Below are 16,728 nucleotides of genomic sequence, written 5' to 3' on the forward strand. Positions count from 1 at the left end.
GACAGAGTCTCACTCTCTTGTCTAGGCTGGAGTGCAGTGGCACGATCTTGGCTCACTGCAACCTCTGCCTCCTTGGTTCAATTGATTCTCCTGCCTCAGCCTCCTGAGTAGCTGGGATTATAGGCACGTGCCACCACACCGGCTAATTTTTTTGTATTTTTGGTAGAGACGGTGTTTCACAAGTTGATCAGGCTGGTCTCAAACTCCTGACCTCAAGTGATCCACCTGCCTCGGCCTCCCAAAGTACTGGGATTACAGGCGTGAGCCACTGCACCAGGCTGTGAAGTGGGTTCTTTTGTGCTAACAGCTGCAGAATGACAAGCATCTGCAGTGACAGGAAAACTGTAAACAAACTAAGAGTATTACAGAGGGACAAATATGCCTCACTCTCCCCAGGCACATCCATGGGCAGGTTTAATGACTAAACTATTTGGACAAGGGAGCTTTATGACTTTCCTACATTTATTTACATGGTAAATGGAACCAAGATTAAAATTCAAGAGAATGGACACACACACACACACACACCATGCAGGCTGGGTGCAGTGGGGCACGCCTATAATCCCGGCACTTTGGGAGGCCTAGGTGGGAGGATTACTTAAGTCAGGAGTTCAAGACCAGCCTAGCCAACATGGCAAAAACCCATCTCTACAAAAATTACCAAAAAAATTAGCTGGGTGTGGTAGCATGTGCTTATAATACCAGCTACTCAGGAGGCTGAGGCATGAGAATCACTTGAACCCAAGAGGCGGAGGTTGCAGTGAGTGGAGATTGTGCCACTGCAATCCAGCCTGGTGACAGAGCAAGTCTCTGTCTAAAAAAAAAAAAAAAAAAAAAAAAAAAAAAAAAAAAAAAAAAAAAAAAAAAGGCCAGGTGCAGTGGCTCACGCCTATTACCCCAGCACTTTGGGAGGCTGAGGCAGGTAGATCACAAGGTCAGGAGTTCAAGACCAGCCTGGCCAAAATGGTGAAACCCCATCTCTACTAAAAATACAAAAATTAGCCAGGCGTGGTGGTGGGAGCCTGTAATCCCAGCTACTCGGGAAGCTGAGGCAGGGAATTGCTTGAACCCGGGAGTTGGAGGTTGCAGTGAGCCGAGATCACGCCACTGCACACTCTAGCTTCAGCAACAGAGTGAGACTTTGTCTCAAACAAAACAAAACAACAACAAAATAAAAAACACAAGTGAAAACAAGATATTTAAAATCTAGTAGATTAGCAATGGTCAGACACTCTCATATACTGCCAAATTGGTATACTTTTTCTTCAGATAAATGTAACTGTTTAAGTTAAAACATCTGTACAGTTTGACTCAGGGATTTCACTTTTAGGAATGTATATAGAAGAATCAGGAACATAGAACAAAATTTACATGCAACAGGTTTGATCACTGCATTATCTTTACAAATGAAAAATTAGAAACAACTTAAATATTCACCCAAAAGGATGTGGTTAAACAGCTTATAGCATATCCACAAACATATTGTAAATCTATTAAAATGATGCTTTTGAAGCATTTGGTGTCGTTGGAAAATACTCATGCTATACAGTGTTTTCCAATTAGCATAACTGAAATGACCCTTCAGTTATGCTATTTTATATAAGGGATTTGAGCATCTGTGGAGTGTGATATCCTTAGGGGGTCCTGGAATCTGTCCCCTGAGAATACAGAGGGCCAATTTACTGTTAAGAGGGTAAAAGTTCTGATGAAAGCTGTATATGCAGAACATTAATAATGTTATTGCTAATTTGTGCACTTACGGGTCTTTTTTATTTTCCAAGTTTTTTATAATGAGCATATTTTTTAATTAGAAAAAAATGCATTCTTTTAAAAAAGGTAATAATATTCATTGGGAGACTGTAAGCAACATACATGCCTCTTGGATGTTTCATGGACTTCATTAAAAGCAGAGCCTAAGCTAGCTCTGACAACTCTAGGAAAGAAGATGTTTATGCTGCTAAGTTCTATGTATAACATGTATAACATTGTAAGTTCTATGGATAATATGTATGACATTGACTATTCAATACAAAATGTGGAAAAAAATTAAGTTAGCCAGTATTTTAAAATGAATTTCATTTTAGAGGTTTTAAAAAGGTAGGAGATCGGCCAGGCACAGTGGCCCACACCTGTAATCCCAGCACTTTTGGAGGTCGAGGAGGGTGGATCACCTGAGGTCAGGAGTTCAAGACCAGCCTGGCCTACTTGGTGAAACCCTAACTCTACCTAAAATACAGAAATTAGCCAGGTGTGGTGGCAGGTGTCTGTAATCCCAGCTATTCAAGAGGCTGAGGCAGGAGAATTGCTTGAGCGGGTAGGCGGATGTTGCAGTGAGCTGAGATCACTCCAGCCTGGGTTAAAGAGCAAGACTCAGTCTCATAAAAAGAAAAAAAAAGATAGGGGATTATATATCTTTAAATGTCGTACATTTGAATAGTTGCTTGACTTTGTATCTGGGAACTGTTATTGCATCTGTACACCAAGTAAAACATTAACTTTTTGATTTTTTTTTTCCAAGAAGAAGACATAAAGCAATTTTGAGAGCTTGCAAAAACAGCTTGCAAGGACAATGAAGCTTCCGATTTTCATAGCAGATGCATTCACAACAAGAGCATTTCGTGGGAATCCCGCTGCTGTGTGCCTCCTAGAAAATGTAAGTACTTGGATTTGAATTACACTATGAGAAATTCTAGATTTCTGTAGAAACAATTAATTATTTTAAAAGACTAGTTTTCACCTATTGGTTTACCTCTTTGGTTTGTGTTCTTTGCCATCATATCAGTAATGTTCATGTAAGCAAGGTGGTTTTGACCAAAGTATTTGATAAAAATGCGTATGCCTTGGGTACGACTAATGAAATGAAGATTCAGATAAAGAGGAACTAGAGCCAATTTTTAAAAAGAAGAGCTAGAGCTCCCTTTTAGCCATCAGGTTTTCATTTAGTTAGCACCATGTGTTGAGGAGAATGAAATTAGATGAGTTATGTGTGACTAGACATAGGCAGTTTCACATTTAACATAACAGATCCTAGCTGAGTATCTTGAACTTACCTATAGCTTAGGCAATTTGAAATTCTTTTTTAGGACCAAGAAAATGAGATATTTTGCAAGGAATTAAGTAGTTAAGTAGAGAGGTAGAAGGAATTAAGCTATAATATATAAATAACTTACTGACTCGTTTTAAAAATGTCTTTTTGATTAGGATAAATATTAATGGAATAGTTAAATATTCCTTGACCTTGAGGGTTAATAGTTAAATATTCCTTGAGCTCAAGGAAGAGGCAGGAGGTCAAGGAATATTGAAAAGAAAATTCCTTGAGGTCAAGGAATATTGACCTTGTTTTTGTCCCTAAGTAGTAAGAAACAAGGTAAGGTGTCCTTTCACTCAGAGCAGTTAGCACAAGAGTAGATTATCTGAGAATTACTTCAAGAAGACAGCAATTGATCTTAAGTAAGTCATATTAAGTTGGGAAAAGTGTGTTGGGGCCTTCGAGGACAGTGAATCTTAACCTGGCTACACATAAAAATCCCCTAAGGAACTTTAAAAATGCTGCCTTCCAGACCAATTACAACAGATTCTCTGGGAGTGGAACCCAGGTGGCAGTGGTGTGTGTGTGTGTGTGTGTGTGTGTGTGTGTGTGTGTGTGTGTGATGGAGTTTTGCTCTTGTTGCCCAGGCTGCAGTGCAATGGCGCAGTCTGGGCTCCTGCAACCTCTGCCTCCTGGGCTCAAGTGATTCTCCTGCCTCAGCCTCCTGAGTAGCTGAGATTACAGTTCCCTGACACCATGCACAGCTAATTTTTTTTTTTCGAGTTGGAGTTTTGCTCTTGTTGCCCAGGCTGGAGTGCAATGGCGTGATCTCGGCTCACCGCAAACTCCGCCTTCCAGGTTCAAGTGGTTTTCCTGCCTCAGCCTTCTGAGTAGCTGGGATTACAGGCATGCGCCACGATGCCGGGTTAATTTTGTATTTTAGTAGAGATGGGGTTTCCTCCATGTTATTCAGGCTGATCTGGAACTCCTAACCTCAGGTGATCCTCCTGCTTCGGCCTGCCAAAGTGTTAGGATTACAGGCAATAGCCACCGCGCCCGGCCATAACAAGGCTAATTTTTTTTTTTGTATATATATCTCTCTATATATGTATTTTTTTCTGAGACAGAATCTCGCCCTGTCCCCCAGGCTGGAGTGCAGTGACGTAATCTTGGCTCACTGCAACCTCTGCCTGCCAGGTTCAAGCGATTCTCCGGCCTCAGCCTCCTGAATAGCTGTGATTACAGGCACACACCATCACACCTACCTAATTTTTGTATTTTTAGTAGAGACAGGGTTTCACCATATTGACCAGAATGGTCTCAAACTCCTGACCTTGTGATCCACCTGCCTTGGCCTCCTAAAGTACTGGGATTACAGGTGTGAGCCATCGCACCCAGCCACTTTTTTTTTTTTTTTTAAATAGAGATAGGGTCTCACTATGTTGGCCAGGCTGGTCTTGAATTCCTGACCTCAGGTGATCTACCTGCCTCGGCCTCCCAAAGTGTTGGATTACAGGCATGAGCCACTGTGCCCAGCCTACAGTGTTTTTTAAAGTTCCCCAAGTGATTCCAGTGGGTGGGAGAACTGGGCTGGGTGCACTGGCTCATGCCTATAATCCTAGTACTCTGGGAGGCTGAGGCAGGAGGATTGCTTGGGGCCAGGAGTTTGAGACCAACCTGGCCAACACAGCGAAACCCTGTCTCTAAAAAAGGAGGACTGCTAAGGTGAACCTAGGTTTTTGGTTGTTTTTTTTTTTTCAATTTTTAAATTTTTTTAATAAAATAGAGATGGGGTCTTACTATATTGACCAGGCTGGTCTCAAACTCCTGGATTCAAGTGATGTTTCCATCTTGGCCTTCCAAAGTGCTGGGATTATAGGCATAAGCCACCACACTTGGTGGAATATTATTAGAGTCCCATTTCCACAGTTCTTTTCTCCCTCAAGTGGAGTAGTAAGATGGCCATCAAGAGTCCTTGTCTTATCTTAACTCTACATTCATTATGCAAACTTGTGTTGGCATTTTCTCTCCACAAAATGCCAAAGGTAATAAAGTTAATAAACTTTGTCCATTATGACAAGAGCTTGGGAAGATTAGTATGAAAATAATTAACCAGATTCCAAATCATGACTTTTCTTTAGAAACAATCTGGCAAATACAACTTCCTGTCAAGGAATTATGGGATTGACTATAACTGCTTGTCAAAAGTCTTAATACATTTGCCTCATGGCCCCATGTAATATCCTTGAAGAGTTTTGACAGTAGTTTATATTGAATAGAATTGTATTCCTTTTTTTTTTGAGATGGAGTTTCACTCTTGTTTCCCAGGCTGGAGTGCAATGGCGTGATCTTGGCTCACCGCAACCTCTGCCTCCTGGGTTCAGGCAATTCTCCTACCTCAGCTCCTGAGTAGCTGGGATTATAGGCATGCACCACCATGCCCAGCTAATTTTTTGTTTTTAGTAGAGACGGGGTTTCACCATGTTGACCAGGATGGTCTCGATCTCTTGACCTCGTGATCCACCCGCCTCGGCCTCCCAAAGTGCTGGGATTACAGGTTTGAGCCACCACACCTGGCCCAATTGTATTCCATTTTTATCAGATAACAAACATTGGCATTATTCTCCAACTTACTCCATTGATTTCCAGTAAATTAACTAAACATCAAACTTACAGGATTGCTATCTCTTTCTTTTTTCTCTCTCTTTCTATCTATCTCTTCATTAAAACATATTTTGTATGCTAATTATATGTTTGGAAAAACTAGGAAATAAAAATTTAAGTAAAGAACTTATAGTTTAAAACAACATGCTTCAGTATGAGTGGAAGAAGGGAAAAGACGATCAGGAAGTCCACGATTTGGGGAAGCTCTCTAAAGAATTTTCCAATTCGGCCAGCTGCGGTGGCTCATGCCTGTAATCCCAGCACTTTGGGAGGCTGAGGCGGGCAGATCACGAGGTCAGGAGTTTGAGACCAGCCTGGCCAACATGGTGAAACCCCCATCTCTACTAAAATTACAAAAATTAGCTGGGCGTGGTGGCACGTGCCTGTAATCCCAGCTACTTGGGAGGCTGAGGCAGGAGAATCACTTGAACCTGAGAGGTGGAGGTTGCAGTGAGCCGAGATTGCACCACTGCACTCCAGCCTGGGAGACAGAGCAAGACTTCGTTTAAAAAAAAGGTTTTCCAATTCACTTCTTTTGAGACTTGGGCCTATGAGACCAGGATAATTTCATGGCCTTTCAGGGACACCTGAATAGGTATCTAAAGATTAGTTTGTTAAGCCTCTTAGATACACTTTTCAGTTCTTTGGATGTGAGAATCTTGTCCTCCTGGAGAGAAAGGTAGCACTTTTCCTAATTCCTAATCAATAACAATTATAATAGAAGTATAAATGGTGGTGTCTGCCTTTGGGTTTGTTGTGTCCCGAGATGGTGGAGAGAATACAAGTGGCCATGGGAAAATGTCAGAGACAAATAAACACTAAACCTTATCATATTGGCCACAATTTGGTAGGAATTCAGCCAGGCTCTTGGCTGAGTCAGAGGCACAAAGGTTAACAAGTTCACCTGCCCTTCAGGTACTCAGAGTCTAGTGGGGAAAATGGACCTGTAAACTGACCATTATTCAGTAGTCACCACAGAGGCTAAAAAACCTGAAGGTTTTAGGTACGACGGGGACTCAGAGGATGAAATAATGTTAGATTTTATAAGGTAAAAATACTTCAGATTTTAAATGCAGGGCTTCAGAGGAATGTTTTGTAGATTTTGTTTTAAATTATTTAAAATTTGACCGAGATGTGACTAACCATAGGAGAACTTTGTGGACAGACTAAAGACTAGGTCATGGTGCTTTGAGCTTTTCGAACACTTGATAAAAGATGACTGAAAGTAAAGTAAAAACTTCTGAGGAATAAAGTTCAAGAGCTTCTATAATATATAATATTTTTAAATTAATTTATTTATTAATGCATTTTAGGTTTTGGGGTACATGTGAAGAATATGCAAGATTGTTGCATAGGTACACACGTGGCAGTGTGATTTGCTGCCTTCCTCCCCATCACCTATAGCTGGCATTTCTCCCCATGCTATCTCTCCCCAACTCCCCACCCCCTGCTGTCCCTCCCCCAATTCCCCCCAACAGACCCCAGTGTGTAGTGCTCCACTCCCTGGGTCCGTGTGTTCTCATTGTTCAACACCCGCCTATGAGTGAGAACATGCAGTGTTTGATTTTCTGCTCTTGTGTCAGTTTGCTGAGAATGATGGTTTCATCCATGTTCCTACAAAGGACACGAACTCATCGTTTTTGATGGCTGCATAATATTCCATGGTGTATATGTGCCACATTTTCCCTGTCCAGTCTATCATTGATGGGCATTTGGGTTGGTTCCAGGTCTTTGCTATTGTAAACTGTGCTGCAATGAACATTTGTATGCATGTGTCCTTATAGTAGAACAATTTATAATCCTTTGGATATATACCCAGTGATGGGATTGCTGGGTCAAATGGAATTTCTATTTCTAGATCTTTGAGGAATCGCCACACTGTCTTCCACAATGGTTGAACTCATTTACACTCCCACCAACAGTATAAAAGTGTTCCTATTTCTCCACATCCTCTCCAGTATCTGTTGTCTCCAGATTTTTTTAATGATCGCCATTCTAACTGGCGTGAGATGATATCTCAGTGTAGTTTTGATTTGCATTTCTGTAATGACCAGTGATGATGAGCATTTTTTCATATGTTTGTTGGCCTCATGTATGTCTTCTTTTGTAAAGTGTCTGTTCATATCCTTTGCCCACTTTTGAATGGGCTTGTTTGTTTTTTTCTTGTAAATCTGTTTGAGTTCTTCGTAAATTCTGGATATCAGCCCTTTGTCAGATGGGTAAACTGCAAAAATTTTTTCCCATTCTGTTGGTTGCCGATTCACTAAGAGCTTCTATCATATTCTGAAGGGCTTTTTGTTTGTTTTCAAGACAAGTTCACTTTTAATTTCTTTTTCTTTTTCCTTTTTGAGACAAGCAATCTTCTCACTTCAGCCTCCTAAAGTGCTAGGATTACAGGTGTGAGCCACCATACCCAGCTGACAAACTCATTTTTAAATTTTTTACATGAGAAACATTTAACACTCTACATTAGGTGGAAGCAAAAAACAGATTAAGGTCTAAAAGGAACATAAACAGATATTTGAAAAAAATTAATAAAAATTGTCCGAGTGCAATGGCTCTTACCTGTAATCCAAGTACTTTGAGAGGCTGAGGCAGGAAGATCACCTGAGGTTAGGAGTTTGAGATCAGCCTGGCTAACATGGTGAAACCCCATCTCTACTAAAGATACAAAAACTAGTCAGGCATGATGGTGTACACCTGTAATCCCAGCTACTCAGGAGGCTGAGGCAGGAGGATCACTTGAACCCAGGAGGTAGAGGTTACAGTGAGCTGAGAAAACACTGCCGCACTCCAGCCTGGGCGACAGAGCAAGACTCTGGCTAAAAAAAAAGAAAAAAAAAAAGAAAGAAAAAGAAAAATGAAAAAAAAAATTGATGGTGTCCTCAGATGCCTGATGATCTGTTTGACAATAAAGACCTTGTAGAAACATGGAAAATGTATAGAAGCAATGTAAAAAGTAAAACAGATATGATGATGACAGCTGGGTAAAAACTTCAAGGACCCATGAGCAACTACTGGCCATGGGTTGTGTCCTGTCTCTGAAAAAATAAAATAAAAATAAAAATAAAAAAAACACCAGTGGTGCTTGAAGAGGCGGGTTTTAGAACTTTCTCCATCCAGGTGCATCGACTTACTGGAATCTTACCTATAGCCTAGGGACAAATGAACAATCAGGACTGATAAGTCAGGGCTGTCATATTTAGGCTGCCATATTTTAAAACTGCCACAAGATGGGAGTATTTTAAAACTTTACTCTGATTTTCTGATCATTAATCTTTGTGGGTCACAAGGAGATGGAACCTCAGTATCCCAGTACACCAGAACTCAGAAAGGCAAACATCACTCTGTTTTTGCTGCTGGAAATTTGATTCACATGAGAAGGCCAAAGGGAAATGGATATTAAAGCAAGGGAATTAGTAGCTGTTGGTTTGTACCTGTTTTGTACAGCATTTGAAAAGAAGCTCAGTGTAAAATGGAAAAATTGTTGAAAAGAAAAGCCAGTGTTTTGAATGAACGCATCCTCTCTCTTTTGTTTGTAAGGCTTTCAAAGTTGAAGCCTTTCCATGATTCACCCTTGTCTTGTCCTTTGGTTGCAGTGTAGAATTCAGTGAAAGTCCAGCTGCCAGTGGTGCATGTTGTAGACTGCTACTGTCAAACTTTCCATGCCTCTCTAGTCCCTCAGGCAAATAGCAGGTGCATGTTCCAGTGTCCTGAAATAGAAGTTACAGTTATATAAATCCAAATTGCAAGAAGTGCAGTATACCAAGGTAGAGAGGATTAAAGAGCTGGTGGACAGTGGAGTTTGCATCCTAGCTAAAGTGTGAAAGGGCCCATTTGCAAATAAATCTATTACCAATAGATGGTGAGCTTGGCTACAATGTAGGATGTTTTAATGCTTTTAAAGACTTATCCTATCTGTGTCCTGAAAGTCCTCTGGATTCTAAAAAAAAGAGACTTATCTTAAAGGTTACAGGAAGCTATAGATAAAGAAAGGAAGGACAAAGATAGGAAATTTGGCCAGATCAGATAGAAGAAGGACTGGCAGGCACTTTAGGTTTCTGCAGGCAAGGAGGCAAGACTAGGAAGGCCAGCAAAAGCTTTTCTTGGTCACCCCTTCGATTACCACTGGAGACTTGTGATTGCAGACTCTGCACTAAGGGGCTTAAATACCTCTCAGTTTCTATCAGGTGTCGTATGCATGGCCATTTCCTGCTAGATGTGCTTGAGTTCAATTCTTTTTTTTTTTGAGACAGAGTCTTGCTGTGTCGCTAGGCTGGAGTGCAGTAGCGCAATCTCGGCTCACTGCAACCTCCACCTCCTGGGTTCAAGTGATTCTTCCACGTCAGCCTCCCAAGTAGCTGGGACCACAGGTGTGTGCCACCACGCCCAGCTAATTTTTGTATTGTTAGTAGAGACAGGGTTTCACCATGTTGACCAGGATGGTCTCGATCTCTTGACCTTGTGATCTGCCCGCCTTGGCCTCCCAAAGTGCTGGGATTACAGGCGGGAGCCACCATGCCCAGCTGCTTGAGTTCAATTCTTAATACTGTTGTCTTGTTGGCTGGGAGTTTCCAGTGGCCTTCTCTACTTCTCTACTTAGGTTGGACTTCTCACCCGGGTTCACAGGTGCCTGCAGGTGGGACAGGTGCTCCTTCACTGCATTTTCACCATCCTATTTCTAGAATTCTACAGTGCCCAATATGCTAAAGGTTAATCTCTGATTTAACAAGAGAATGGGCTAGGCGCTGTGGCTCGTGCCTGTAACATTTTGGGAGGCCAAGGTGGGTGGATCACCTGAGGTCAGGAGTTCAAGACCAGCCTGGCCCATCCTAAACCCTGTGTCTAATGAAAATACAAAAATCAGCTGGGTGTGGTGGCATGCGCCTGTATTCCCAGTTTCTCAGGAGGCTGAGGCAGGAGAATTGCTTGAACCAGGAGGTGGAGATTGCAGTGAGACGAGATTGTGCCACCACTGCACTCCAGTCAGGGCAACTTTGCAGCAAAAAAAACCCAAAAAACAGAAGTGAGATCAACCAACTTGCCCAAGAAGCTGTCCCAATACAAAGCTCTTTGCACACACTTTTCTGTCTGAATCACCGAAATCTTCTCTTTTCTAGAAAAGAGGCCTCATCTTTAAAGTTTTAGAGTATTTATTGTCAAAATCTATGTGTCTCAATTATGTATTCTCTGGTATTGTTCACAATTGCTGTCTGTGTCAGTCTTAACTCCCTACCTAGATGCTAAGTCCCTTGAACACAGATTCATGGCTTATACACAAGGGTTTCTCAAACTTTAATATGCACATAATCACCTGGGGAACTTGTAAAAAGGGAGATTCTGATTCAGAAGGTTGGAGGCCCCAAATGGGGCCTCAGGCTCCACATTTCTGACAAATCCCCTTAATTGTGGTTCCATGCTCCTGGCCCAGCACAGGACTCATTGATTGATTGATTGCTGTTCTCTCTTAGAAACCTTGCAGGGGTTCATTTTCTCTGCTAGACATTAATTTTCCCTGTCTGTACCATGTTAAAGGGTTAATAATCGTTTGTCTTTGTGATGGGCAGGCAGTAGTGAGGCTGGTTAAAGCATGACTTTGAGCCACTCAAATAAAAAGCTAACATGTATTAAGTACTTACTATGTGTTGGGCACTGGGTTATTTCTTTCTCTCACTCAACTCTCCTCTCTGAAGTCTCTCTCTGGGTGGGCTGGGGCACAATGGCTCATGCCTGTCATTCTAGCACTTTGGGAGGCTGATATGGGTGCATTCATTGCCTGAGCTCAGGAGTTCAAGACCAGCTTGGGCAACTTGGTGAAACTCCATCTCTACTAAAATACAAAAAGTTAGCCAGGCTTGCTTGTGCGTTCTTTAGTCCCAGGTACTCAGGGAGGCCAAGGTGGGAGAATGGCTTAGAACCTGGGAGGCGGAGGTTGCAGTGAGCTGAGATCATGCCACTGCACTCTAGCCTGGGTGACAGAGTAAGCCTCCGTCTCAAAACACACAAGTGCGTGTGCCCACACACACACACACACACACACACCCCAAACCTGCCTTTTTTTTTTTTTTTTTTTTTTTTTGAGACAGAGTCTCGCTCTTTCACCCATGCTGAAGTGCAGTGGTACCATCTCAGCTCACTGCAACCTCTGCTTCCCGGGTTCAAGCCGTTCTACTGTCTCAGCCTCCTGAGAATCTGGGATTACAGGTGCGCACCACCATACCTGGCAAATTTTTGTATTTTTAGTAGAGACAGGGTTTCGCCATGTTGGCCAGGCTAGTCTCCAACTCCTGACCTCAAGTAACCCACCCACCTCGGGCTCCCAAAGTGCTGGGATTACAGGCGTGAGCCATCGTGCCCAGCCCCTGCCAGGATTTTTATGTCAGCTAATAGTTTTAAAAATCATGACTGATTTTTCACAGTAGTCACTGTTTTATGCCCTGTACAATTATATAGAACATGTTTCAAAAGATTTTGAATCAAAGAGTATTTAATTTGCATAACTCGGAGAAGTGAATTATGAATTTACTAATATAAAATTATTATTCTTCTGGGTTTCAGGAGATCAAGAGCAGTAAATTTGGCCAAAACAAAGATGCATTTGCTTTGAAAATTCTTTAAAATTCAAAATCAAACTAGTAAGCATTTTATTGATTAAAAATGGATTTTCCTTCTCAATAGGAAAACATATTTCAGGTCCACTTTTTTCCTTGAGTTAAGAGGAATGTGTGTGTGTGTGTGTGTGTGTGCATGCGTGCGTGTGCGTGTGTGTTTGTATGCATGTATATATCTTCACAATAAACTTTGACTTAAGTGCTATTATTCCCATCTTAAAGGTTTGGAAACTGAGGCCATAAGAGTAAATGGCTTGCCCACTTTTACACTGCTACTAGGGACTCACCCAGGATAGAAATTCAATTCTGTTGCCGGTGCAGTGGCTCGCACCTATAATCCCAGCACTTTGGGAGGCTTAGGCAGTCTGATTGCCTGAGCTCAGGAGTTTGAGACCAGCCTGGGCAACACGGTGAAAGCCTCTCTCTACTAAAATAATACAAAAAATAAGTTGGGCATGGTGGCGTGCACCTGTAGTCCCAGTTACTTGGGAGGTTGAGGCAAGAGTATTGTTTGAACCTGGGAGGCAGAGATTGCAGTGAGCCGAGATCACGCCACTGCTCTCCAGCCTGGGAGACAGAGCAAGACTCTGTCTCAAAAAAACAAAAACAAAGAAAACCAAATTCAATTCTGTTTTCAAACCCACATAAGTTTTTAACATTTTATTTTGAAAAATTAACCTACAGAAAAGTTTCAAGAATGATACAATGAACATGCATATTCCCTTCCTCTATATTCACCAGTTGTTACTATTTAAAAAAATTTTTTTTCTAGACTCAAGGTCTTGTTATGTTGCCCAGGCTGGTCTCCAACTCCTGGGCATAAGCGATCCACTAGCCTCAGCCTCCCAAAATGCTGGGATTATAGGCATGAGCCACTGTGCCTGGCCAGTTGTTACTATTGTCCACATTTGTAAAACCCTCATCCTTTTTCTTTTCTTTTTTGTTTTTGAGACAGAGTCTTGCTCTGTCACCCAGTCTGGAGTGCAGTGGCACAATCATGGCTCACTGCAGCCTTGATCTCTGGGCTCAAGCGATCCTCCCGCCTCAGCCTCCTGTGTAGCTGGGACCATAGGCAAGCACCACCATGGCTGGCTAAACTTTTTATTTTTATTTTTAATAGAGACTGGTGGGTGGGAGTGTCTCTCTATGTTGCCCAGTGGTCTTGAACTCCTGGTCTCAAGCAATCCTCCTACTTTGGCCTCCCAAAGTGTTAGGATTACAGGCATAAGACACCATGCCCCGCTAAAGCCCTCATTCTTTTTCTTTATTTTAAGTATTTTATTTAAAGAGACAGGGTCTCACTGACTGTCTTGTTACTCAGGCTGGCCTTGAACTCCTATACACAAGCTACCCTCCTGCCTCAGCCTCCCAAAGTGCTGGGATTACAGGCATGAGCCACCATGCTTAGCTAAACTCTCATGCTTAATCACTGTACTGTTTATTAGGTATATGGTGGTCTTGGGATATTATATGATCCATCTGTTTAATTTCTTCATTTGTAAGGGCATAAAAAATTACATTGAGGGTTTTTAAAATGGGATTAAGTGAAATAATATACTTATTTTTTCTACAAATGTTTATTAATCTCCTACTGTGCTGGGATGAATACCAGACGTTGTTCCAGGTCCGGACAAAGCAAGACAGCACAGTCCATACCCAAACAGAACTTAGAATCAGAGGTGGGGAGGCCAGACAGTGAAGGGCACACAAGGCAATTTCAGGATATCTAAGCACTGGAGAGGAGACAACACCTTTAGATACAGTGGTCTGGGAAGGCTTACTGGAGGAGGTGACCCCTGGCCAGAAGCCCTTCCCACAGAAGGGAATAAATGCAAAGACAGGGGAAGAACGGTCCAGCCTGCCCAGAGTGAGTGCTGAGCATCTCTTTCACCAACATAGCAAGAGACTGGGGTACTGCCTTTTGTGGAGATTGTTTTTAGAAGAGAGCACACTTTGTCAGCTAGACTAGATCTTAATTTGACAAAAGATAGGCTAGGCCAGCCAGTTTTTCACAATCTATTCCAGATTGCACATTTATAACTCTTCTTCACAGGGTATGGCAAGCATGGATTTCTGAGAATCAGTCTTTATAAAAGGTGCCTTGAATTCCTTGGTAATGATTTCCTTTTAAGCATGTTACTTTTATTATTAACAAACTGCTTTTTAAATTAACGGTAGTTGCTGTCCAAAGGAAGTCTGATCTGTGTTTCTGAAATCTCAATAATCTTTTGTTTCTAATTAAGGAATTGGATGAAGACATGCATCAGAAAATTGCAAGGGAAATGAACCTCTCTGAAACTGCTTTTATCCGAAAAATGCACCCGACAGACAACTTTACACAAAGTAAATATGCATTTTTTTTTAACTGCTCTGTCGCCCAGGCTGGAGTGCAGTGGCATGATCTCGGCTCACTGCAACCTTCGCCTTTTGGGTTCAAGCAATTCTTGTGCCTCAGCCTTCCAAAATGCTGGGATTATAAGTGTGAGCCACAACACCTGGCCTAAATATGCATTCTTTAAAATCATTCTTGAATGATACCAGAAATTATTTTTTAGGTAGGGGAATGTCTTTTGGAAAATGCCCCCTTGTTATTTGCATGCAGATAGTAGACAGAGCAGGAGATTCTAATTTGGTTTTCGGTTCATCTTGGGGAGGGGGTGTTGGTGAATCTGAATGTTTCCATTCCAGATCTAGCACTGGGGAGCCCTAGGATGCTTGCCTTGCCATCATTCCTCCTTTTACACCGTGTTTTGGCTATTCATCATGCTAGAGAAATATTTAGGAAAGAGGAAAATGAGAAGTCTGTGACCTGCTTGCATGGGAATGATCTCATCTCTCTTTGGCTTTTCCTACCCTCAGGTTCCTGCTTTGGACTAAGGTGGTTTACACCAGCAAGTGAGGTCCCACTCTGTGGTCACGCCACCCTGGCTTCTGCAGCTGTGCTGTTTTACAAAATAAGTATTGTGATTTTCTTTAATTAATCTAACACTTAGCAAATGGCAATTTTTTTTAAGTTCTCACACTTTTTCTGGTGGTTCAAAGTGACTGGTATAAAGACTTCACAGAGTTTACTTCATGCTATTCATAACACAGAAACAAAAACAGCAAAGATAGCACTTTGGCCTTTCTGAGTATGTGCCCAGTATCATTGGAAAGCTGCAGTCAGAATGCCATTTTATTTATTTTATATTTTCATTTTACTTTACTTTCTGGTCTACAAAGAGTTGACAACCATTTCATTTTATTATTATTATTATTATTATTTGAGACAGAGTCTCACTCTCTTGCCCAGGCTGGAGTGCAGTGGCATGATCTCAGCTCACTGAGACCTCCACCTCCTGGGTTCAAGTTATTCTCCTGCCTCAGCCTCCCGAGTAGCTGGGATTACAGACTCCCACCACTGCACCCAGCTAATTTTTCTAGTTTTAGTAGAGATGGGGTTTCACATGTTGGCCAGGCTGCTCTCGAACTCCTGGCCTCTGGTGATCCATCCACATAAGCCTCCCACAGTGCTGGGATTACAGGTGTGACCCACTGCACCTGGACTCATTTTAAACCAGAGATTGCTGGTTTTGTGAAGCTTGTATGGGCAGAATTGTCATCTCATACGATATGATATCGGGGACTGACAGGCACATTTCGCTCCAATTATTTCCCCTGCCATGTTGAAATTCATTTCACAATAAGAGATTCTTCAATTTTTTTTTTTTTTTTTTTTTTTTTTTAAGATGGGGTTTAGCTTGGTTGCCCAGGCTGGAGTGCAGTGGTGGGATCTCAGTTCATTGCAACCTCTGACTCCTGGGCTTAAGCCATCCTCCCACTTCAACCTTTCAAGTAGCTGAGACCACAGGCGCACACCACCGTACCTGGCTAATTTTTGTATTTTTTGTAGAGACAGGGTTTTGCTATGTTGCCCAGGCTGGTCTCAAATTTCTGAGCTCAAGTGATCCGCCCGCCTTGGCCTCCCAAAGTGCTGGGATTAGAGGCATGAGCCACCATGCCCAGCCAATAAGAGTTTCTTTGCTTGAATTTTAAAGATTCCTGGGCCCCCACAGTGGGCATTCATCTTAAGAGGAGTTGCAGCACCTTAATTCGGCCAGTTTCTATCATAGCTGAATTTAGTTTAATGGATAGAGATCAGGGCCTTGTGGGAATGGGACAGAGAAGAGATTTCTGGAAAATGCCCCAAACAGGAGATGGAAAGAGCCATAAACAAGAATAAACAGCAAACAGAGATGGAAACAAGAAATTAAACAGGATGATACGACAGAGGTCACTGTGGGGGTTGGGCAAAACCTCATCTCTACTAAAAATACAAAAATTACCCAAGCGTGGTGGCACACGCCTAGCTACTCAGGAGGCTGAGGCAGGAGAATCGCTTGAACCTGTGAGGCAGTCATTGCAGTGAGCCAAGATCGCACTGTT

At 42.1% G+C, this 16,728-nt stretch overlaps 1 protein-coding gene across 26 annotated transcripts in view; it reads left to right on the forward strand.

Annotated features, from left to right (window-relative positions):
• The window catches only part of PBLD (phenazine biosynthesis like protein domain containing), a 42,744-nt gene that overhangs the window by 12,831 nt on the left and 13,185 nt on the right, over nucleotides 1–16,728 (forward strand). For 13 of the 26 annotated variants that reach the window (XM_078345803.1, XM_078345812.1, XM_078345809.1 and 10 more), the window contains 3 exons: nucleotides 2,519–2,653; nucleotides 14,547–14,646; nucleotides 15,163–15,261. In XM_078345803.1, the coding sequence (XP_078201929.1) occupies nucleotides 2,570–2,653; nucleotides 14,547–14,646; nucleotides 15,163–15,261 (283 nt within the window). In that variant the 5' untranslated portion in view covers nucleotides 2,519–2,569. The remainder of the gene's footprint in view (nucleotides 1–2,518; nucleotides 2,654–14,546; nucleotides 14,647–15,162; nucleotides 15,262–16,728) is intronic. The other 13 variants (XM_078345801.1, XM_078345810.1, XM_035268232.3 and 10 more) reach the window with 1 other exon arrangement.

This window comes from Callithrix jacchus, chromosome 12, assembly GCF_049354715.1.
Source record: "Callithrix jacchus isolate 240 chromosome 12, calJac240_pri, whole genome shotgun sequence".
NCBI classification, from domain to species: domain Eukaryota; kingdom Metazoa; phylum Chordata; class Mammalia; order Primates; family Cebidae; genus Callithrix; species Callithrix jacchus.